Here is a 25,825-nt window from a genome sequence, read left to right as displayed (position 1 = left end):
AGCTGTACCTTCTGCTCCTCCCTCTCCCGGGCCACGTGACACTTCTCGATGTTCCAGTGGCGCAGGAAGTCGCGGAGGTAGCCGAACACGGTGAGGATGCCGTAGCCCATGTAGGTGAGCACCGCCACCAGCAGGGGGGTCTCCTCAAATGACTCCACGAACGGTCTCTTGTACAAGCTGGCGTTATAGGGGACATTCTGGTTCTGCGAAACAAGAAAACATCTGTAGAAGAATTTTGTCAATGCTACATGGTTAAAAAAGACAGGACTTTTATTTTTTCTACTGCCGGACAAAGGGGACGTTTAAGTAACCAAAACACAATTGCGGCAAATCGTTTTCACTGGTAACTGAATAAGTAATTGGGAAAGTAAAGTAGGTTTGAGGCCCTTACACATACCTAATTCTATTGAGACCACCGATGCGATTTATCTGAAATTGAATCTCCAAACCACATCCCCCATCAGCCCAAAGGCCGGTGGCAGCCTAATTATTTTAAAACAAAAAAAAAAAAAGATAGTGTTGCTTACAAGAATTGTTCTTCCAAGCAACACTGGATCAATTTAACTATTTTTAGCACATCTATCTGGACTAAAACACTACCTAGGGAAATCGCATTAATATTTCAGTAGCGCTTTTATCAAATGCAAAAATACAACTTAGCTAAATGGAAATAAACAAATAAATAGATAAATAAGTAGGATATCCTCACACTCACCAATACTTTCCCCATACTACTCCTCCTGTTGTTATTAAACCCATTGCTAACGCCAAGGGATCAATGGGCAGTAAAACAGCCAACAGTTCTCCTCCAGTGATGTTTATGAATACAAATACTGACTGGGGATTATGGGATGTCATAAATGTGGCCCTGCTTCAAGGAAAATCTATAACAAACTAATGTCTTTGTATATTGACAATAAAAACCCGGCCAAATATAACGCCCTGTCCTTGACTGAACTACAGATCTGTCTAAATGGATACGGAGAAAAAGGCAGGTCAGTTATTAGAAAGGCCTGGAGCTTAGAGGCATGTGAGCGGTCATGCCTCTCTAAGAAATACCTCGGAGTCAAAGAGCAGGAACGCAATCGGAGATAATGAACTTTCAGCGGATTTAAAAAACTTTTTCAGAAAATCAAGGTCTTGGCTCGCGATTTAACAAGAAAAAGCAAATGTACTACGCACTTTTTCAATCATACATGCATTTTTAATAGGAGTTTGGTACATTTATCAGGGTGTGTTCGAGTACGTTTTAAAAGGTGCACTACGCAACTTTTCTTGTGGATGGTCCCTCACTTGCTCGCCTATATGAAGTTATTGTGTTACTTGGAAAGTTCTTGGAAAGTATAAGTTAATTGCATGTAATGACATTAATTGGGCGGAGTAATAAAGCACTGTATAGTTAAGTATGTGTTAATATGTTAGCCGTGCTTTTGTGGGTAGCAGAAATGTAAACAGGAAACGGAGGTGTGAACTGTGAAACAAGAATCACTTCCACGCTGAACTAGGGCAGGGATCAAACCTTCGCCATTACAGTAAATAGTATCCACTGTCCTAACTAAATTACTCTGACGTAAGTAACACGACCTTAACCTTTCCGAGTGCTTCTCCGGGCTTTTTTTTGTTAAGCCGATGTAAAGAATGTTCTGATGGCTACTTATCTGTTGGAAAAAGCGAAATATGAATAGATCCACTATGAAACTTTGCCTGGAATGTTTACCAAGGTACGGCTAGGTCAGATCTGTGGAAAAGCGACGTCACTAACAGTAGGAATTCATCTTTTTGAATATGTTTGAGCAATTAAGACATCCACGTTTAAATACATGTAAGACGGGTAAGCTTAATGCCACACTGCAGAACAATCCAGGCAAAACTGAGATCTTCAGGGAGAGAAGCAGGTGATGGACCCTCCACCAGAAAGTTACACAGTGCACCTTTAAAGGGCACATATTACATTATTTTCTGATATGTTATAATGTTGTTTCCTCTTCAAAAACATACCTGGAATTTAGTTTTGTTTCATTCACATTTTTAACACGCAAATCCTGCATATTTAGGCTGAGTTCTGTCAACACTCTGTTCCACCTTGTGATGTCATGTGCTAATACAGGAAGTGCTCCACTGCATTTTTAAACTCCATGCATCTTCACTAGGATCATTTGGATGATTTAAGTCCTGGAATTGCCAATCTCTACTAAACTAAAGGTAAAAGGACAGCTGTAAACTTGAAAACTACCACTTCATGACATCACAAGGTGGAACAGACCATTTTGAGCTTTGGAGAAGTACAGACTAATAAGCCTGGGTTACTGAAACATATGTCAATGAAACAAAACACAACTCCAGGTATGTTTTTGACAAGGTAACAACATTATAACATGATTTACAGCTCACAAGAGTTATTTTGGTGTAATATTTTAAATGCTGAAACTGCTGACTTGGCAATGACAACAAAAGCCTAATATGGCACCGCCCTGGCTTGGAAAGGTTTAGGGACAGGTTGGGTTTATGCAACAGAGCCAACAACTCACGTTTTATATCTGGCTTTGTACACATGCACTTTCAATTGAAGAAGGAGGCTCTTTGAATACTTTTGAAAGATGCATTCACGCTCAAACTACCACAGCAGCTAAAAACAACTCTCCTGACGTCATTTGCATCCTTTCCTACCTGCACACAAACCAGTCGGGGACACGGGATGGGTAGTTGCTATGCGTTTTAGTTTTGGTCATGCGATAGCTAGAAGTCTGCTCCTCGACTTTTCAAACGATCCTATGGCATTCTTATTCTTTTGTGTATGCAGACAATAGTGCAGTTTGTAAGTGGTGTTGAATTGAGCCTAAAAGGAAGTCCAGTCACTGCTGAGACGTCTGTGGTGTTGAAAGAATTGCAAACAGGTAACTTAAAGAGCCCATATTACGTTAGATACTTTCTGATCTATGATATAATGTTGTTTCCTCATCACAGACAGACCTGGAGTTGTATTTTGTTTCATTCACACATGTTTAACACACAAACTCTACATATTCAGTCTGTGTTCTTCTCTCAAACAGAAAACACTCTGTTGCACCTTGTGATGTCATGTGGTAATACAGGAAGTGCTCCACTGCTTTTTTAGACTCCAGACACCTTCACTAGACTCATTTGGATAATTTCAGCCGTGGAATTGCCGATCTCTACTGAACAAAAGATAAAAAGATACCCCAATAATGCAGTGTTACTTAAACAGTTAAAAAAAGTTACGTTTTTGAGGAAATAACATTATAACATGACTTAAAGCTCAAAAGAGTAAATTGTCCCTCATATAGGACCTTAAATAGGCAAGTGCCAACACAGTCTCAATACGAAGAGTTAGAGACTTAGCAGAAAATATACATTTAACACAAATCATGCAACAACTCCAATGAGGATCCATTTAAAATCATCAATAATACACAGGAGGTCTGCAGACTTCGCTCCAAACCACATACTTTTACTGGCAGGAGCAGAGTGCAAACATTGGAACAAGATCTGGTGAATTTATGTATTTTATTAATGTATTTATTTATTTGGGGTTAGCTTACAATGCATCACAGGAAATTTCTCAGTAGGGCTCTGGCAACGAGGGAGAAAATTACTTGCTGTGTTCAAGAACCACTCCTCTGTGTTGAAATTGATTTTGTAGTTATGGTTTAAATGTTAACTGTCACCTGTGCTCTGAAAATACCTGGGTGTGGGCTGCAGACAACTGTCTTCAACGTACACAAGCAACAAAGAGTCAACAAACGATTAACTAAATTTATTCAATCAATTAGTTCAGGTTTTTTCCCCTTTGCATTTTTATTTGGAAAAGAAAAGCCAAAGATAGACATTGGATTTGAAATATGATTCAGCCTCTAATGGAAAACTCTGTACAGTCAAATTTAATCAGGTTAAACACTGATAGACGCTATAGGCTTAGAACTATAGTTGGTGTTTGCACTCTGCTTATCAAAAGTATGTTTTTTTCCCCCTTCCATTGATGTATTTCTACCTCTCATTATCTGTAACCTAATATGGTAGTGCAACGATTACTATTATGGTACTACTACTACTACTATAGAACTACTACTAAATGTGCTGTATTGCAACCTTGACAGGCTGTAGCATATCTATACTACATCAACAACAACTATTACTACTATGTTCCTGTCACTACTACTACGACAAAATGGGCACAGTTTACAAATTCTTCTACCCCACCGTGGGAGACCACACCCGAAACTGCCTGGAGACATTCCTTTCCAGTTGAAGTGTCATATAGGAGCAAGCCTCTCCTCCTCCTCCTCCTCCTCCACAACCACCTTTTTCCCAGGAGACCGAGCCCTCCCATTAAAAACACACAGACGACTCTGGCTGGCTGGTGCTCCCATGGGTGCTCCTCCTCACTCATACTACGACAATATGAAAACAGAGACCGGTCTGACAACTCATTCACACATACACACCAACACGAGCAAACGATGGGCGTATGTATGGGACAACAGGGTGTAAAGTTACAAGCCAAAAAATACATGGAAAAAAAAAATACAACCAGCTATAAAAACAACCATTATCAACATACACATTTGATAGCAGCTGCAGAAAAAGATTATTTTAGTAATGTTAGTGGACTAGTCATCTGTTAGTTGTTACAAGCCAAAAAATACATGGAAAATAAATACAACCAGCTATAAAAACCATTATCACCAACATACACATTTGATAGCAGCTGCAGAAAACAATTATTTTAGTCATGTTAGTCGACTAATCAGCTGTTACTTTTTATTAATCAACTACAGACACTTATTGTGATTGGAAATTCAGATTTTCAACACATTTTCAACCAAATAAAAGTCAATATATCACGATTAAAGGCTTCTAGATGCAGAATTTAGTCGATTAGTCGTGATCACCAACGATTAATTCCGGTTAATCGCTGGATGAAGACTAGAGTTTGTTTATTTTACTTTTTTATTGTAAGTAAACGGAGCATAACCACGTGATTCATCAGGTATTTAGATCACAGATAGCAAACATAAGGGAATATTCGGTTCATCCAATTATTAGAAAACTTAATATCAAGACAGTTCAACTAATTTCAGTGTAATTAGTCAAAGCAGCGATCATAAAGTCAAATTTATCGCACGGATATGGAAATGACACAGAGGAAGATTAGTATAGTAAGTAAGGATACGTTTTTGTAAGGTATTAGCAATAAGTTCAGGTTTTGTTAGGGTTTGCAGTTTAACGGACGGGCCTGTACCTTCTCCCCGGGGCGACGGTACTTCTTCGGGGGTTGTTGGAAGAGGCAGTGGGTCTTCACGAAGCCATTTTTACTCATTTGTTTCCCGTTTGAGGTCCGATGACAGGCGTCCCCGTTTATCAATTTGTTCGGCGAGCTTTCCGTCATGTCCGAAAGCCGGTTGTGTGTGTGTGGATGACGTTAAGATGAATTGAAATGAGCCAACTTGAGTGAGGCTAATCGTGAAGTCATGTATGAGGAGAAGACAGCTTGCGACGCCCACCGTGCCCACATCCGGTTTCTGATTAACAGCCTCCTTGTAACCGTTTCTCCTCGATTCCTCACGTCTAAACCCCGCCTAAAAACACGAACAACCAATAGTGTAAATGGCAATATATTTCCAATTGGCCAGTGTAACTATAGGCGGGATTTAGCGCATAGGAATCGAGGTGCTAAAGCGCTAAGGAGTCAAGATAACAGAAATTAGCTGCAGCCTCAGAGAAGTGACCGCACGTTCGTACCGGAAACGCACGCCCAGCTCGAATGTGATTGGTCAATACCTTTCTACGGCAACAAAGATCGTTTCTGTTAACACAACGAATGACTCTGAACACTTTAGATATCTCCTCGCGCCTTTGTAATTATTCGATTTTCTTACGCAAATCGTTTAATAATTTGTAATACATCAAAAAGAGGGTTGAATATGTGTCGTAGGATACTTTTCCGCGTTGTTAATGTTGATTTTTCCTGTTCTGGATCGATATGTGTAGTGTCACATCTCAACTCTTCACTCACCTTCTCTGCTAGACGTCACTCCCTTCTCCGCGTGGGACGTCCTAAAACCATACTATGGAAATAACCTGTAATAACCCTTGCATAGGCGTTTCGTTGACTACCCGTATCCAGTGACGCCATTTCTCACCTGAGCGAGGCGAACCAGGGGTCAAGGTTTGCTTACACTGCAAACATTCACTGTGTAATTAGGTATTTCCATTCATTAAGCTTTTAAAGTGGTCATTCCAGCAGCACCACGTGACTCTGACATTGTATTTTAGCACCATGCTGTTATATTCCACTGTTAATTAAAAAAAGGGCTTGTTTTACTGACTCACCTTGGGGGAGAAACCACTGATAGTGACATCATAGTGTTATCTGATAGCTCATGTGCTCATCCCTCTTTTATTGACATGGAAAATTGTTGTCTGCTAATAGCATGCTATATATAGGATTACAGGGTTATAGCTTTCAAGGAGGATATTGATAAAGACTGATTAAGGAAGAGATAAGAGCATATAATCAATAATGCATTCAAAATATTGCAGTCTTTACAAGAACAACACATTCAGAGTTATAGCTCAGTTTGCTTCCTCTTGGTATTAATCAGCACAAATGCATGGACAATTAAAGGGGAAGTTATAGTGTCAAAATAAAGTAAATACGAATGTTTAACTTAAGCAGGTGTGATGTAAAATAAATGTAACTGCTTTTTTTACTTGTTCATAAACTTTCTGTATTTATTACTTATCCAATTTCCAAATATTCTGCATAGATATAAAAAAAAAATGGCTGTATAACTTGCTATTTTCTGATAAATTGACATTTTAAGACAGTCATACCTTTTAATTTACCTTGTTGTGGGCCACATAAAATGACATGGTGGGCTACATTTGGCCCGTGGGCCTTGAGTTTGACACATGTGGTCTAGATATATGCTGTTTACAGATGTCAAAAAGGTTTATGGTATTTTTTATTAACTACCAAAACCCCCTAATTTATATAACGGCACTAAGTAAATATTTAATCTTCTCTTATTCTTGAAACTTGAAGCTTGTAGGTTTGGGTAGCATAGTGCAGCAGCAGCAGACTATATTTTAATACAAGATTTAAATCACTTTGCTAAAATTTGTGTAGCATCCTTTTTGAATACCACTGTCCCGCAACTGTTTTGTTTTTGTTATTATAAGCAAAAAGGTCGTTCAGGTGAATCACAACAATACGTAATTCATTGACTCCTTCCTCTCTTCAAATCATGACTTAAATCTTACCCGTTGAGGTCATCCAGCTTTTTATTGTATTTTTATATTTTTAACTTATTCTGTACAGTGTCCTTAGGTGTTTTCAAAGACGCTTATGAATAAAATGTATTATTATTATTATCATTATTCAAGCAGTGCAGCCCGTTCAAAAAGCCTTCCAATGCCTAACAACATATTTATTTTCTTTGTCATTTAGAACATTGGCCTGGAGAAGAATGTACTGTACTTTATCTTGCGTTGCGTAATGTATTTCCTCCTTTTTTACAGAAGAACCATCAATCCGCTACTATTGCGAATTCTACAACAGCGTATGAGGAAAAACGGAAGCTTGAAAAACAATGGGTGAGTTTCCTGGAGCGACTGCTGGTACATAACAGAAGTCAGTGGTCTTCCTGTTCAGTAAGTGTACACTGTAGTGGGACGTGCTTCCTCACACATGGGACTACTACATCGTTTGTCAAACAGAAGTGGAGTAAATATTAAAGGGAACATTGGAAAGTTTCCATTTGAATCTGAAATGTTAATGGTTTGTTGCAGAGGTTAAGTTCAAGTTCAACCTCCTAGATGGCACTGTTGAGCTTATGAAAGTTTTGGGTTTTTTTCAGCTTTTTATAGAGCAAACAGGTGGGTAAATAAATGCTTGTCAAATTATTCTTATTCTTATTCTTATTCTTATTCTTATTATTATTATTATTGTTATTGTTATTGTTATTGTTATTGTTATTGTTATTATTATTATTATTATACATTTTATTAATTTGATTATTTTTATGATTTATTTAGATTTTTTTATATAAATATATTTTTTAAACAAACACAAACCATAAAGAACAAATTTGACTGACTTGTGTTTTAAGAACTTTAAGTATTTGTATGTGTATGCAAATAGTTTTGAACAGGTCGTTTGGTTCCAGTATCCATTTCGACATGCTGAAAAATCATTTCCATGACCATTAACAATTTAAAACAGTATTAAATATTTTCCATGGGGAAAAAAGTCCTCAAAATGGAAGCAGAAAACACATGAAAAGGATGTATTTTTGGTTAATTCATTTTTATCACTTGCTACTCAAATAATAGTCTTTATATATATATTACAGATTTATTTATTTACTTACAAATACTTAAAAAATTTATGACAATTCTGGATGTTTCGGTTGAATTCCCAGTCCCACTTTTCTTCAGAGCCCGAAATAATAAAACCTGTCTAACATGTTCCAGCCCATGTGCAGCGATGCCACAAAGCTCGTGTCTTTTCCTGATTGAGTGATAAGGATCCAGGCTGGGTCACAGGGAAAGAGGATCTGCTCCGTTGGAAATGTACAATTACAATTCTGGCTTGCTACTCACAAAGATATTGACCATAATCCTGACCCAAGTTCTGTTGAAGGTGACCATTGCTGTAGACAGTTTGCCCCTTTGTCATTATGGGTTATATGCAAATAACAGTTTTCCTTAAAAAACAAATAATATACAGAGCATAAATGATGTTATATTCAGTTGTTGTTGCTATAAATTTAAAGACACCCCCCCAAAAAAAAACAAAAAAACAAGAAAGTGTCATAGTTTATGTACAGAGTAAACCAGTGTCTTATAAACATTACTCTGCCGCCCCCTGGTGGTGCTGATATGTTTTCAGCATGGTGTGCCCTGGATCCACTGGCTTTTAGGTCATCTGTGCTGCACTGCGGTCACCCACTACTCCTAGAAGATTGGCCCAGCAGAAGAGTATTCAAGACCCAGGTGTACCAGTATCTATTTTACAGCGCATGGTAGCTGATATTAGTAAGTAATATTTGGCCTATTCTTTTACAAATCTATATGGTGCAGCATTTCCCTTGCACGATAAATCAAATACAACTCAAATCTAGTTTCTAATAAGAATTGATACATGTTTTTTTCATTTTTATCTAATTTATCTTTATGTAATTTTCCCAATGAGAGCACACAGACTCTCCTTTTCACGGGCACACAGTTAAAATATAGAAAAATACCAGCAAAAACAAGTAAAACAAATAACTGAGAAGGTCTTTTTAAAACATTAAAAACAGCTACAGGTGTGAGTATAACCAGATTATTAAAGTGCATTAGTGGCGCCAGTGTATTCAGTTTTGCATGTCCTTGAAATGTATTAAATAATCAAAAGGTTTATTTTCCATTTCATTTCATTTCATTTCTAGTGGAGTCAGTTTTTAGACATAGACAATCATGAGATCTTGTATTAAAAGTTCCTGTATCAAAGTTGTAACAAACTGTAACAAACAAGTGAGATCTTATATATATTCATGTAGTCTATTGTCGTAGTCCCTTATAAAAACATTATATACAGTGTTGTTCTCTTCTGACAGATAGCGATGGCCAACCTACATGTGTGTTTAAACAGACGTACTGATTATTACTGTCTTCGTCATCGTTCATACAGTGTAGCAGACCCATCCACCACCACAGCACATCCGAGCTCTCTGGTCCAATTTCCTCAGAATAATGTGATCTAATGAAATCCCAGGCTAACCTCATGTGACGACCTGTTGAGACGCAGGGAGGAAATGAGTGTAAGCTGCTATATTTCCTTGTACCGCTGTGTCTAAATATGGAAGATAAATGACAGAAGTACAGGATGGACAGTAAACATATTGGTATGAGCTTGAATTAAATAAGTCCATATACAAACACCAGAACAACATTAGATCATTCACATCAGTAAGAGGCTTGGTAGTGTTTTCAGAGTCATGAAGAATTAGCAGCTTTGCCATAGTTTCCAAGAGCAAAAATCAGTGTGTTATGCAAAACCGCGATGGAAGAAGTACTCCATTTTGTTATTTGAGTAAAAGTACAGATGCTGGAACAAAAATACTCAAGTACATGTTTAAAAATGTACTTAAAAGAGTAAAAAGTAAAAGTATTTTGCGCATATTTTGAGGTCTTGAGGCTTCAAATGTGTTGATTTTGATAAAGATTCGTGCTGTATTTTGTTCAAGAGAAACAATTGAATCAGTTGTTTTCCTAGCTGTTTTTATTTTTATATTCTTGTTTGCTCAAATTATGAACTTGTTGAAAAAAGAAAAAAAACTCAAGTCTTTTCAGCAGGTCTAAAACTATCATAAAAAAAACAAAAAACTTTTCAGTCAAAAATGTAGTAAAAAGTACAGATACTTGCCCTCAAATGTAGTGAAGTATAAGTAAAACGTATCTATTTTAAAATCTATGCAAGTAAAGTACCGATACCTAAACTGTATACTTAATTACAGTACTTTACTACTTTTACTTCATTACTTTCCACCACTGATGCACAATTACTCCCACATTATTCCCACACCGTGCCTTTAAACTATTAATATTTGATTTGTGTACTTCTAGAAGCCGAGAGGCCGCTGAAGTGGGCAGGACTGTCGAGCTCCATCCACGCTCCTCTTTTTCCCCCCTGCGCTTCTTTAGATGAAGCTGTCAGTTTGCTCGTCAAGTCCATTTCTGTCACAACAAATCCACCGCTCCCTCTCACTCTCTCCACAGACGGTCAAGTCGGCGCCGCTCCGTGTAGCCACTATCCCTGCTAGCTGCCTCCTGACTGACACCCCCATTAGAGATTGTTATGCCTGTCTACATTCCCACTCGTCATAATGCATCATCTGGTGAACGCCGGGGACCAGATCTACGCTTTGGGATTCAGGTGTTGCGGGAGAGGTAAGACAGTTTGACAGGGAAGACATTTTATATAGTAGCTGTCCATATCTGGTATAATTGATGAGTGAATCCTGGCCTAAATATGCACAGAGAAGGAACTAATGATAAGGAAACGAATGAGTGATAGTCCTCTCTCTGTGACAAAGGAAGAGTGGATTTACTGCGGCGCTAACTTGTATTTAAGGATGCATTTGCGCCGTAAATTTCATCGTCTGATATTGACAAGTGTAGACATTTAACGTGCTGCGAGTACGAAGTCAAAACCTGATTTACAACGTCTCATGGGTTGGTTCATAATTTGCTCTCTTAGAAAATGTTGAGTGCGTTCGTTTTTATGTTTAGCCCTTTAATTGAGCTGTAAAACAAATTGGCATCTTATAGGTTCATAATACGCTGATGTGTGATTTATGATAAGGCTGTCTAAAAGTAGTGAGGAGTTTTATGTCGTTAAATAGGGCTGCAATTGGCAAACTGTATTGGTATTTCCTCTGTATGAAACCTACCAGCACTGTAGCTTTGACCTCTATAAACATGCTTGGGTTTCTAATGTTAACGGCCCTGGACAATAGAATTATACTGTAAAAATGTAAGTCTCAAGTCAGTAAAAGCAGGAATGAATGGGTTTGGTAGATACTTTTAAGTTATAACTAGTAATAGAAGTATCTATAAGACACTACTGTACTTCAAAAACTGTCACAATACTCCGTCACCTGGTGTTAATCATAAATACTGGAGCGTTTAACCAGATCAAGTGACTGTATAAAGGACGAGCCGTTCCAAAATTGAGACGTGAAAGAGGTTTTTGGCTGTTTTTCTTCACAAAAATGGAATACACTCCAAGGAAAAGCAAAACCGGGTATGTTGGTGACACAATCGCAATTTAATAATAACTTTTATACACACAACTGCACCTGTTTTTAATGTTTTATATGCACTTTTATACTTGTTTGTTTTGCTTTGTTTATTTTTTGTATTTTAAACTGTGCTCTCATTGAGTTTTCCTGCTTAAATAAAGATAAAGAAAGAAAGTAGTAGGAGTAGCAGGCCCAGCGACAAAAATTTGGGGGCCCAGGTCAAAAAGTTCACATGGGCCCCCTCTATTATAAATTAATAGGACTTTGGGGCCCAGGACAACAGACCCTTTCACCCCCTTCCCCCTCATCAACTCCTCTGAGTAGCAGTAGTAGTACTAAGTAAATTGCCAGTTCACAAGGCAAGCAGTTCAATTCCCAGATATCTACACAAATTTTCTAGGTTCAAAGTAACAAAACTGTTACGTGAGCGTTCTGAAAACTCCTACTAAATTGCATGGAGGTGTTTCTGAGATTAAAGTTGTCTTCAGTTTTGGACAAAATTGGATTCCATGCACTTTCACAACCTCAACATTTACCCTAAACAAACCTAACATTTATTCTGTAAGCAACCCACTCTCCATCACCAACACTAACAAAACAAATCTGTTGTAGTCTGATAACATCTCAGCGGCCGCCATCTTGGACAGGTCAACAGTGGCAGCGGGGAAATTTATCACCAAACTTATTGCTTTTCCTGCACGGCTGAAAAAAGGAAGGAAGCAAATATCACGAAAGACATCACAAAACAAACCCAGGCATTTCTGGCCCCCAAAAGTTAAGACGCTTGGAAAATCAACTCTGAAACTCAGTGTTTATTATTTCTAGTGTGTTTTTCTTCGCGGCGTTCTGATAAGGAGTCGTTTGTTTTGTGACCTGCAGATCCCATTACACTACGGCACAATGCGGTCAGCATTTACATTGAACGGGAACACAAAAGCGATGCAAGGAACCAATTTCCTTTTTTACCTTCATGAATAAGAATCTTGTGTGTCTTGTGCACATTCCTAAAGGGAGACAGGGCTTGACTGGAGGGCCATTATCAAACTGTCTTTTACACTTTGACAATAGACTGGCCCCAAACACAAGACATCCTTTATGTTGTCTCACTGGAGAGGAGCACAGTGAAAAGTTTGCATTGATTGAACTGCTTTTTTGGAGGTTTTTGTGTACCTGGTGGTGACCTGCTTGGTGTTCCTAAATAACCTTTTACTTTGTATCAATATGAACTCCTATGGACAGACCCTGGACAATGCACAAATGTATGCTCCACAATAGAGCTTTTGGGTTTGACTCTCAGCTCCAGTTATTTGTTGAATGTCCCTGCAGAGGTAAGTCCAGACTGTTTGTACTGACTTGCACCTACAAGCTGAAAACTTTGGATAAACACACAGACCTCATACCAAGAAGTGCCTGGGTTTTGATTCTCCGGGTCATGTGGAACTTGTTTGTATACCGTAATCTCTGTCCTCCAGGTGTGATCCATTGTCAAGAAAGTTTACCTTAGGTCATATTATGTCAGCATGTTTTGGTTTGTTTCTGAGATGCAAGATAACTACTACAAAACCTCGCTCCCATGTCCAGGTTGGTTTTGTCTTCAAAACACACAATAATCCTCCAGGTAGATGGTCCTGACCAAACGCTGCTCAAAATCTGGTCTTGATTTTAAAGGCTACACTGGTCACACACTGCTCTTGCCAAGCTGTGCAAAGGCAATGAAGAATAGACAAATGTCATGGTACAAATTTTAAAACAAGATGCCAACTTTATTTGTATAAACTTTAAATTACATTGACCTTTTTAACCATTTATCAAACCACCCAGCTCTCCAAAGGGCAGGTTTATTTGCATAGCACAATTCGTACACAAAGTTATTCAAATGAGTATTTAGAAATGTAATTAAAATCATTTTACGTATTGTCTGAGCTGTACCTAGTTTCCATTATAAGGAAAGCAGCTGTCTGACCTGTGTGTTTACATTGTTTTAGAATCAGATTAGAGCGGGTTATCTGCCTGAGCATGGCCTTAACGTCATTAACTCCATGACTCCTGTGTGCGGTAAACAGCCCAAGACTTGACAGTGTTCCCATTCTCTCACAGCGGGCTGGGCATCGACTCAGGATCAATATCAGAAAGGTCATCTCCACTCAGCTCTTTTGTAAGGTTAGAATTTACGTGCAAAATTTGGTTATAAAATTGACTTCAAGGATATTATGGCAACTCATTTGAATTTACTCATTATGGTTTACACGTATTAAGAGGCTGCACTACCCCCGAGTCATGACAAGCTGCAGGTGCTGGGGTTTAGTGAGGATTCAGATTAGAGTCTTTTTAGGTTTAAACCAGCTCGATTTCAGCATTGAACCTGGCAACCCACATGAAAGACTAATGTGAGGCTCATTTACTTTCACATTAGATAATCTTATTCATCATTATCAGTTCATTTGATTTGAAACTCGTATCTAGGGACAACGATAGATCACTTTTATGAAATTTAAAATCTCAACCGGCTCCTTTAAACTCATCTGTCTCCATGGAAACAAGTAGGTGATGACACGAGACCAAGTAATCAGCTCTACGGAGAAGCGATTCAACTCACGTCATCTTCTTTGAATATAAATATCAATATAAAAATAACATCGGGATGGAGTCAAGCAGGTGGCATACCCGCTACCAGAAAAGTCACATAGTACATCTTTTAAGTATTTAGTATTGCGTAAAACTTAAGATCAAAGTAACTGCTAAGTGCTCACTATCACCACTCTACACAATCAAATAGAATTCATGAATCAAGCTCTTTTACCAGATGCCGCTCTCCTAATCAAACTCAAATCAAAGATGGCTCTCACCGACTATGTGTGAGTGCCAGGCGGTTTATTATTTTGTTGATTATTTCTCAACAGAGGAAAATAAAACTGTCAGCCTACATAAATCACTAATAATTGTAATTAATGGGACCACTTTGGCTGCATTAATCGCAGAGCCTGTTTGGGGGAAATGTCACCGCTCACATTGTGAAATTGATGGCTCGTGTGACTGCGTTCTAGGCATTTCATCATCTATGGAAATGAGATGCGGAGAGTGATTTTGAATGAGGAGAATGTAATGCAAGAATTACACTGCTAATGAAGTGATAAGGAAGAAAAGAGCTTTCGAAATCAGCTGTTCAAAAAGAATGGATAAGCAGATAATTCTAATGAGGTCTACTGCGATCAATCACTGCCACTACTTGTACTGTGGTAACCGTCATCACCACAGATACTTGAATATGTGTAATACTTCAGAAAATATGGATCCTTATTACACAAAATTGACTCTTGTGAGGTTTTAGCCATGTTAAAATGTTGTTACCTTCTCAAACTCCATGTCATCCAGGTGTGATCCATTGCTAACAAAGTTTACATTAAGTCCTATTAGCTCTGCATGTTTTGGTTTGTTTTTGAGATGCAAGAAAACAACTACAAAACCTCCCATGTGCAGGCAGATTTTGCCATCAAAACATACACGATGCTAAACCTCCAGTTTGCCAATCTGACCAAACCTCGCTCAAAATTTAGGTGATTTTAAGGACTGCACTGTGGTTACCTCCTGAAAAACATACCTGGAGTTGTGCCTCGTTTCATTCACACGTTTGAGTCATATTTTTTTTAGTCTACACCTCCAAAGCTCAAAATGCTCCGTTTCACCTTGTGAGTCATGAATTAGCAATTTTTAAGTTAGCAGCTACGTTTTATCCATTGTTTAGTTGAGATTGGCTATTCCAGAGTTGAAATTATCCAAGTGATTCTAGTGAAGGTGTATTTAAAAACACAGTAGAGCACTTCCTGTATGACCACGTGACATCACAAGGTGGAACAGTGTTTTCTGTTTGAGAAGAACTCAGCCTAAATATGCAGGGCTTGTGGGTTAAACGTGTGAATGAAATAAAACACAACTCCAGGTCTGTTTTGATAAGGAAACATTATAACCTATGTTAGATAATCGTATAATATGGGCCGTTTAAAGGTTCACTGCATGATAGTCAAATTTATGTTTTGTATTTTCTTTCAAATACAGGTTAAATTGCCAAAACAGCTTGCATTCTTATCTCCATGAAGGTCTAATTTTAATGCCATACTCTGGAGCAAGAAAATATGCATGGACACTTTTAATAATGACGCCTATATATAAAACAGATCACGTGTATCACAATAAATAGTAAAATCCGCTGAGGCAGTCAGACATGATATGAAGAGTTTATTCCACTCGTGTTAATGTACAAGAATTATAAAGTGTGTTGTCTTTTATCTATCACAGGGTATAATGCTGTACACATTTGAAGTGCAGACGTAACAGTTTTAAATAAAAAAAAAAAACAAGTGACAAATAGTCGGGAAATGGTGGAATAGTACTCGCAGAATAATTACAGAAAACCTAAAATCTATGAGGAACTGAAGAAGCGTAATTTGTTCATTAAATTTCAAATCAATAGAACTAAATTTGGTGAAGAAAACCTCATTGTGAGACACTTAAATGTTTGTTAGAAAACTGGTGTTGAGAGCAGTGTCTAGGTTTTATAATAAGAGGTAGTTAAAAGTGCATTTGATAGTTTATCTCTTTTATAATTGCAAAACGATTAACTTCTTCAAATACAGGGCAAAAATCTGTTTTTTTTGTTCCAAATGTATAATAAAATGAACAAACCAATGCAAATGACAACACCAGTAGTTTCATATCAACATCTTATATTCATGGTCTGCATCTTTATCACATGTACCAGGAATGACACGAAAAAATACCAACTGAAAAATAGGCTAAAGGAGGGATCACAAATAGAGAAAGGGGCGACTAGTTTTTATAGTATATTAAAACTCCTCTCCAACAGTGAGAGAAGGCCTCCTGTCTGCTCATATCCTACCCACAGCCCGAAAAGGACCTCGTACTTGATCACTCCTTCCTGCGTTTCTTGTCGTGGTAGTCGTCTTTGGAGCGGCCGCTGGTGGAGGGTCTTTTGGAGCCCCCGTGCTGCTTGGCCTCCTCCAAGAACTTGTCCAGACCAAAGGGATCCTCCTCGAACTGGACAGGCCCCTCCGGTCGGCTCTGGTGGTCCGCTCCAGTGAAGCCCCTGTCCGGCACAAACCTGAGGAGACGATGGGACTGTGTTAATATAGCTCAGAAATCTGGGTTTATAATGATACTAATACATTTTATTTATAAGCACTTTTCAAACACCCAAGGTCACATTTCAGGGCATAAACACAATAGAAACAAAATTATTATTATCATTATTATAAGCCAATCTAAAAAGGCGGGTTTGAGGTGGAACTTGAAAAGTGCTAGTGTTAAACATGTTACTTTCAGGTTTTCATGTTGAGGAGCAAAACAGAGATGCAGCAGAGTTTGATAGAGCTGCGAGATTAAGGCAATTCATTCAAAATCACAATTTGAATGAACACAATTAGCAAATCGCAAAGGCGTCAATTTCTGAAGTACCATCATTTTCTCCACAAAGAACAAAATATACTTGCCACCTTATTCTGCAAAAAAATGCTACCTGTGTAATTTTGATCTGCACAACATTGAACAGAATCCTATTATTAAGAATAAATTGCAGATCTCACCACAGAGAAATAGCAATTACATATTTTTTCCCAAATCATTCAGTTTATATTTTAGAATTATACAATCAGTCCAGTGAATTTTAATCTGGCTTTTAGCCCAGTGTGATGATGTGACATATATGAAAAGGTACATGCAAATATAAAATAAGTAATATATTTTCCAGCAAACTACACATTGAAGTGAATCTCAATTTCTACTTTTATCTAACTGCAAACCACTACTACTGTTACAAATCCTGCAAAGCCGTGGGCAACCTTAAACATGGAGAGTTGACACATTGGGGTAAGAAATTCCCCATTTACTAGTTCAGAGATCTACTCTTTTCTGACACTAAATCCCTGTTTTTAGAGTTTGGTACAAGCTCCCTGCCATCTGTACTGCCTGTACAACAGGTGCTAACCCGCAGCACAAAATGACAAGTGTGGCTTAAACATATGGGCCAGGACTGCTCTGTTGCTCCAGGACAAGAGCTCCTGCTGGGACCTCCTGTGTCCCAAAAAGCTGGAACGGCCTCAAATCTTTTCAGGCTATTTCATTAAGTAGTTCAACAATTTAACAATCTTCAAACACGTAAATTATATTCATTAAAATATTGGTTAATTTCAACCGGAATGATTTATGAAAAAAAATTCTAGCAAGGCTTTGATATTTTGGGGACAAGATCTAGATTTTGCTCTCAATAATTTGGGAGTAATGTTCTCAAACTTGAGTCTATTTGATGTAGAGCATAATATTTCTAAATGTATCTGAACTGAAAGCACTAGTTACTACTCGGCCTGTCATAATTACTATATCAACCTTTTGTTCATACAATACATAACAGATGGAACAATCATTTGAGAGAACGTTTTTTGGTTTTTTTTTGCAATACGATAAGATTTGAGCTGTAGAAAATTGAAATGAACTTCCATGACTCATTATTAGATACAAACTAATTGCTTAAAGTGTTTCATTCTACCAATTATATTTTGCAAATCATGTTTTTTTTAAACAATATTGTACATTTAGAATACTTATTGGGGGATAATTCTGCTTTATGGTTTGGTTTCAATATCATCTTTTATCATCTAGATTTAGTTTAGCAATATGTCGCACTTTAAAATGTGTTATTCCTCTCTTCAAAACTGGATGACAGTGTGATTGGTTTTGTGGTGTGCGATTGAGCAGGTAAGTTTAGTTGTGATTTGTACTGCATTGTGTTTTTTCACCCATTTTAACTTGTTCTGTACAGTGTCCTTGGGTGTTTTGAAAGCCGCTTATAAATAAAATGTGTTAAGTGTGACAGGCTTTAACCCCATGTGGTCACCAGAATGGATGTTACCTGTTGCTGCGCATGAGTGAGTCCAGGTCATCGGCGTAGGTGTCCTTGTCGATGTTCTTGCTCGGCCTGTAGATGTTGGACGCCATGTTTTTGTTGCCGCGGAATGGCTGGTCGTAAACATTGTACGTCTCATCCTCTCCACCGGCAAAACCACTGTCCATACCCTAGAAGGATATATGAAGAAAATGTGACAGAAAAATAGGTCAGGAGAGCCAGGTAGTCAGATTACTTAGTACTGAAATTATTGTGGTAAAAGGTTTTTGCTTTTGACAATTTATTTTGAATATTGTTTCTAGTGTTTTTGTTATGCTGATGCTCAATAAGGATTTTTAAGATGCAGAAATAAAAAATAAAATAAAATAAAAAAAATTCAATGAATGTTCTGACCTTGCTCTGGTTGAAGAGGCGCTGGTCGTACTGGACTTCGCTGGAGGTCCGTGGATTTGGGACTCCCAGAGCGATGAGCTCACTGATGTCTCTGTCCTGGTCTCTCTGCAGCTTTGACCTGACAAACAAAATAAACAATTTGAATTAGCATTGACCAAAAGATGTTATACAAGAAAAATGAAAACAAACCAGTTTAAGATTTCAGATGCAACTTGTTAAAAGAAAAAAAAGAAAAAGGTCAATATTGTTTTATTGTTGTTGTTTTTTTTGTGTTGCAATAACCATTTATCTTGCAACTGCACTTCTTTCCTTCCCAGGTCAGGACACTGGTCACTGCCGCATTGGTTAGGACTGCCTTGTGGAAGCAGAGCACACTGCTGAGAAGAGGACCCAATTCAATCTCCTAGTAGTACATTGTGGCCCCATTTCGAAATTAAAGACAGTACAAAAAAATAAAAGATTGCAGCCAAGTGATTTCAGAAGAAGTGCAGATTTAGGGCAGCAATAGCTCAGTCAATTGTCACACTTAGGGCTAGCAGTTCAAACCCAGCAGAAGTGCTCTATAAAAAAGTAGTATTTGAGCCACACTTAAATGAAAAATGTATCCACAGCAAAAGAAAGTTGTAAGTGCTTTGTTACTAGAGATTCCTTTGATTCTCTTTGAGCTGGAATCAATTGGCTCTGTGCACAATGGTAGTCGGCTAGTTCCAATCGGACGCTTGCCTGACCATTTCCAGTGTAATGTAATGTCTATAAGGGTTTTGCCAAGTCGTGCTAAAATCAATAAATGACAGATCAGACAGTGGACAAGGAGCTGCGAGTGGATGTCACTGACAACATGTTACAAACACTTTAGCAAACTTCACCAAAGGACACTTCTACTAGGTACGTCTTTGTGTGTCAATGCTGATGCTTGGAGCCTAATTAATATTTCATAACACCACAAAATAATTGGGTTGTTCTTACAACAAATTTAATCCTGTTGTGTCCTCTGGTGAAGCTTTCCTTGCGTTTGTAAAGTGTTTTAAATGTCGTAAGTGATATCCACCCACAGCTCCCTGTCCACTGTCTGACCTGCGCGGATTTAGTGATGTTGGTGCCACTCTGCAAAAACCTCAAACACTACATTAAGTTGGAAAAGGTCATGTTGATTGTCCCTCTGATTGGAACTAGCCGGCTACTGTTGTGCACAGAGCCAATTAAGCCAGTCATATCATTAGTATAGCAGAGTCTCTTAAAGCTATTTTGTTTTTGTATAAGCATTCTTTTTTTTTTTTTTGAACATCCCCCCTCTCCTCTCCAGGGACCTAAAAGTTCTCACAACAAGGATCTGTGCCAACAGCACCTGGCTCAGTGCATACTCCTGCTGGTTTGTTGGGCATTAGTGTGAATTATTCAGAGGGGAGTATTCAGCAGGGTAAGAACAGTGCGTGTGCAGACACCTTTTATCGGGCGCTGCTCTGGAGATGTTCCTGTCGTGCTGCCTCCCCTTCCGTCTGTCGTAGCGGATCTCGTCACGCTCCCTGGCCTCTCCGTCATCATCATCACCACCTGCCATGAAAAAAATGTGTTTACATAAGTTGGAGGAGAGGTAAGACTGGATTTAAAGGGGACATATTATGTAAAGTCTACTTTTATGAGCCCTTAACCATTGTAATGGTCAAATGTTGATTGATTCATGCATGTTTGAGTAATCCTCTATTGCCCTGCATTTGAGGCTTGAGTTTCTCGATTCCCTAAACCCACCCACTTAAGTGGGTGGGTTTAGGGAATCGTTTATTAAAGAGACGTTGACTGATACATGTCTTCCTCGCATGCAGCATATTTTATTTTTTAAAGCTTGCATGTAGCTATGAAAATGCGGTGTCAATGGTCACATTTCTATTACTTAGCCATTTTAGATCAGTTTTGCAATTTACAAATTGACATTTTAAATAAATGATCTACATATGTTATAGTTTAGTACTAGAAAAAAGATACTGTCTTCTTAACAAAGTTTCATCTGAAGAGAACAGTATGTTTGACATTGAAGAGAAATGACAAGTGTTAATCCCATGCCAGCTGTTTGAGAATATTTTGAGAACACAGCGTTCTGAGCTCTGCCAGTAACACCTCACACACCTTTTAATACATACAGCTCTCACCTTTTCTTTCAACTCCAGTCACTTGTGCTCCTGTCTCTTCTAAGATTTCCAATGAAAGATGACTTGTTTTAAGATTATACAGTTTTCACATTTTACAATTAACAAATCTGTTTTATCACAAATGTATTATTTCTGTCTAATTGTGTCCAAAATGATTAGTTTAAGCAATAAATTAGTCTAATTTCTTGAAACACACCAAATGAAGGTTGCTAAAGGGGTAAGAATTGTGGTGTGAAAAATGCCCAAGGGATATACAGTTTTAATATGTAGTAAATAACTGCTTGAATATTACTCCAAGATTTTCTCTTTTGCTTTTCATGTATTCTTTTTCTTCATAAATGTATGTTTGTCTTTTAGGAAATATAAAATAGACATGAGTAGATGTTGAATATGCCAGTATAATAGCCAGAGTAAATTTAAGTTGAGGTATTTCAAATGTGTAAAATGTGTCTGGTTAAAACTGGGTAAGCCGTACCTCCTTTGTCTCCATGGCTCTTGATGCCGGCTCTGCGATCTCGGGCCATCTGAGCCAGCTCCCTGAGTTTGTCCTCCTTCTTCTCCTTCTCTTTCTGTGCAATCTTCTTCTCCACCTGTGCTCTCATCTCCACAGCTTCTCTGGCCTGTAAGCACACAACACAAACTGTTAATAAAAAGGAACTTAAATTTAGCTATGTGTTTGCAGTAGATAAAGTATGTCGTGGTACCTTCCTATCAGCAATGTAAAGAGCCTCAGCCAGTTTAGCAAAGTTTTCATTAATATGTACAGTTTGAAGACCTCTGCCATCAGCTGCCAGACGTTTGTCCAGTGGAATTGTGTAACCCTATGAATGAGAAAGGTAATTAAAAAGATGTTGTCGTTTTTTTTTTTTTAAATACACAATAGATCAATGAATTTATGCTAAAACATGTTTTCAATTTCATACCTTTGCGTTCTTCCAGTTTGAAATACATGGAGGAATCTTCCACTCTTGCTGTTCCTTTACAGTCATCTGGAAGACAATTATTAAAAATTAGTATCATATGTAATATAATAATAAATTGGCAAAATGGTGGCACTAGCAAAAATCTATAATACCTTTCTGCTTGGAGAGTGCATGACTGGGGCAGGAGGTGAAGGTGGTCCTCTAGGAATCTTTTTGTTAATCCTAAACCGCAAAAGAATATACAAGGAGATTAGTTAAATTAAATGGTGAGAATGATGAACAATGTCATGTACAAACTATAATAAAAATAACACATCATAAAAGGATAACAAAACAAGTTGCATACTTGAATCTTGGAGGTTCCATTGGGTCTTTCTGCATCTCCACCATTCGAATCACTCTTTGTTTGGCCCCTGAATTAAAGGCCACACCTTGTTGAGATGGCGTGTATCTATAGTTAGAAAAAAACAAAAGCAAAACATTATCAGTGGACAATCAGTTTAATGTTGTACTCCTGTATACAGAAACTGAGTCTAAGAGTCTAACCTACTCAATGTCAGTACAATGACCAAGATAACTCATTATGTTTATACCTGTCATTCTGATTGAGTTCTTTATCATCATAATCCTAACTTTATTTTTCCCTATTATGCTTTGTTTGCTTAAAAACAGGCAAATTGATAAGATACCTGATGTACTGTGCGGGGGCTAGCTTGTCTGCTGCTCTCACTGGCATGGCTGCAGCAATCTTTTGGGACACAGCTTTGCTCAGGGCGTCACGGGTCTTTTCTGTCAACTGCAAAACAAATATATAGAAAATAGAGTATTTAAGTATAATATTAGATGAAGCAATAATCAAAACCAAACCCTGACTCATTCACACAGGTCTTACCTCTTGTATGGCCTCCTCATCTGGTTTCTGTAGTTCTGAAGCCTCCTCGTTCAGCACTTCTTTGGGAAGGAGGTCTGTGTATTTACTGAACACCACTTTGTCTTTGCCCTGTCCTTGTCTCGCAATAGCATCATACTTGATCTTCCCCTCTGCGTCCACCTGAACTGCGAGGGCATTCGACGTCTTTTTCTTGCGACCCATTTCCAGGGGAAACTGGGCCACATGGATCTCGGGGAAAGCACCTCCATCTCCAAAATCCTAAACACACAAGATAATATACCCATTAGTAATGTGCTCTTTTATAGGTATTTAAGGGTTTCAGCTCACATCAAATCCTTATTCTATCTGTCTTAATGTGTGCGTTAATGGGTCCACACCTAGTCATTCTTTTAAGTTATCTTTACTAGCCAGTAAAGAAAAAAGTAATTTGATTGCATATTGCTTCAGCCTCTACAGTGAAACCTTTGGATTTACTCTTTCACTCAGCCCTTCGCTTCATAACAGGGGATAAATTTAAAACCCATCACTGCACATTCTATGAAAAAGTAGGTTGGCCACCGCCATCTGTCAGAAGAGAACAACACTGTATAAAATATTCTTCTAAGGGTATACTTGATAGAATGCTTGAATATCTCACTTGCTTGTTGAACTTTGATACAGGAACTTGTAAACAATCATGAGATCTTGCATAAAGTCTAAAAACTGGCTCCCAAAAATGGAATACATTTCAAGGACATGCAAAATTGGATATATTGGTGCCACTAACACACCTTAATTATGTGGTGCTAATATATTAATAATCACAACTGCAAATGTTTTGAATGTTTTAAATGGACCGATGTAGTTACTTGTTTTGTATGTTTTTGGTTGTACTCTCATTGGGTTCTCCCTGTGAAAATAAAGATACATGGAAAAAATAAATATGACAAATTGATTAGAATAGCTAATCAAGGGACCATCTGGATTGATAAATATATCCAGTGACATCAATAATTGTATCCGATATTATATTTAGTATTTTCCTTTGGGATATTAGATGCGGGGGGGGAAAGACATTTTTATCAATATATAATAAAAGCTACTGCTGATGTGAGAGGGAAGATCACGGTGCTCTACAGTCTGATCACTTTCAGAGTTACTTAGGACAGTTTCACACACTCTGCAATACTATAATTACCTCAAGTGCACGGGGGACCCAGCCTTTCCTGTGCCTGTAAGGGGGTGGCTCTCTCCGGGATGCGACCAGGGCAGTGGAGTAAGACTTATGAGCCCGCTGCCTCTCCTCGGTCTCGAGCTGGTCCTGGGACAGCTGCGTGGGAGCCGGTAAAAAGCTAAACAAACGCAACGGCAGCGATTAGTTATTAGCATCACTTTTTTTAGCATTTTTAGCATGTAACACAGAGCACCATTCCCAAATACGTTTTCATTTTGACTATGATATTCTAATGTAGTAATGAAAACCCAACATTGGTTATACATGTCGAACTGTTAAACTGGAACATTTAACATTTCAAACGACAATGTGCCGTAAAGGTTAGCACCGAGCACGACGTTGTGTTGCTAGGCTAACGTGCTAATGCTAATCCTTTAGCTTATTCAGACGCAAATAGCACAGTATCTGAGCAATCTGAAGGTTTAGTATAATACAATGCAGACAGTCCCACACTAGAATTACAATTTAAGATAAACCTTGAACAAATGATGACTTATAAGATAAATAAAGGCCTCGTTGTTTAACTTACTTAGCCAGAGACATCTTTGCCGTTTTCCGTAGCAGCTGGACTGAGCATGCGCAGTGGTGCGTGTTTTCCCACGCAGACAGAGCAGAAAGTATCGCGTGAATACAGAATCTCACGGACGAGAATGAGGCCGGGGCTTGGCTTGCACATGGGTGTCAGGGTGAATCAGTGAATATTTCCACAGATATCAACATTTAGCTACGTAATAATTAAACAAAAATACCCCCCTCAACCCCCCAAAAAATAAATAAATAAATAAATAAATAAAATAAATAAATACATAAAAATACAATAAATACATAAAATTTTACCACATCAATTCAAATCCAGATGTATTTACCTTGTCTAATATGTGTTGTGTTCATCTTTTTTGTGCCCTCTCTCATCCCCTTTCTACCCCTTTCCTCTTCTTCTTTCTGTCTCTCCCCATTCACACTCTCCTCCCTTACTATCCCCCCTCCCTCTTTCTTTCTCCTCTCTCTGTATCTCTCTCTCTACCTTTCCCCCCATCCTATTCTCCCTCCTTTGTGCCCCATCACTCTTCCTGTCTCCTTCCTCTCTCTTTCCTTCTCCTCTCTATCTATCTCTTTTCTTCTCTCCCCTACCGACCGTCTTCCTTCTCTCTCTCGTTCCTGTTCTCTCTCTCTCTGTCCTTCTCTCTGTCTCCCTTTCTCCCTCTCTTTCCCCAAGTTGCATGTTTCTGTAGCAGGAGGCGTTCTGTCAGCCGCTCAGAGGAGACTCCATCATTAATGTGACAGTGGGTAAAAGGACACGTCAGGTCCCATTCATCAAACAGAGCTGGCCCGGGACACACGGCTCTAATAAACCAATCACTGGGCTCTTTTTCACATGCTGTTCGCTCTTTACCTTTGAGTGAAATGTCATGACCCCCAACGGACCTGCTGTGGGATGACAAATGGTACAGGTATTGTAGAGTCCTATTCAGATGAAGTTCATGCAATATTAAATAATTCTGAAAGCAATTTTTGATTCTTTTGAAATATTTTTTCA

The 25,825-nt window shown here is 38.3% G+C and overlaps 2 protein-coding genes across 2 annotated transcripts in view; both read right to left on the bottom strand.

Annotated features, from left to right (window-relative positions):
* The window catches only part of sptlc2b (serine palmitoyltransferase, long chain base subunit 2b), a 28,253-nt gene extending 22,720 nt beyond the window's left edge, over positions 1 to 5,533 (bottom strand). The window contains exons 1-2 of the mRNA XM_033990865.2: positions 5,261 to 5,533; positions 9 to 203 (exon numbers count right to left, since the gene is read on the bottom strand). Coding sequence (XP_033846756.1) covers positions 9 to 203; positions 5,261 to 5,407 — 342 coding nt within the window. The 5' untranslated portion in view covers positions 5,408 to 5,533. The remainder of the gene's footprint in view (positions 1 to 8; positions 204 to 5,260) is intronic.
* Positions 5,534 to 16,026: 10,493 nt separating this feature from the next.
* On the bottom strand, positions 16,027 to 24,878 carry snw1 (SNW domain containing 1). Its single transcript, XM_033990804.2, has 13 exons — positions 24,818 to 24,878; positions 24,253 to 24,406; positions 23,076 to 23,333; positions 22,873 to 22,979; positions 22,530 to 22,634; positions 22,336 to 22,405; positions 22,184 to 22,249; positions 21,965 to 22,081; positions 21,736 to 21,880; positions 20,559 to 20,667; positions 19,117 to 19,234; positions 18,730 to 18,893; positions 16,027 to 16,926 (listed from the first exon to the last, which is right to left on the bottom strand). The coding sequence occupies exons 1-13, from the start codon at positions 24,829 to 24,831 to the stop codon at positions 16,734 to 16,736; spliced, it is 1,620 nt and encodes a 539-aa protein (XP_033846695.1). The 5' UTR covers positions 24,832 to 24,878; the 3' UTR covers positions 16,027 to 16,733.
* Positions 24,879 to 25,825: the final 947 nt, after the last annotated feature.

The sequence above is a fragment of the Periophthalmus magnuspinnatus genome, chromosome 24 (genome assembly GCF_009829125.3).
Source record: "Periophthalmus magnuspinnatus isolate fPerMag1 chromosome 24, fPerMag1.2.pri, whole genome shotgun sequence".
Classification (NCBI taxonomy): Eukaryota; Metazoa; Chordata; class Actinopteri; order Gobiiformes; family Gobiidae; genus Periophthalmus; species Periophthalmus magnuspinnatus.
This window is presented reverse-complemented; position numbering and strand designations above follow the sequence as displayed.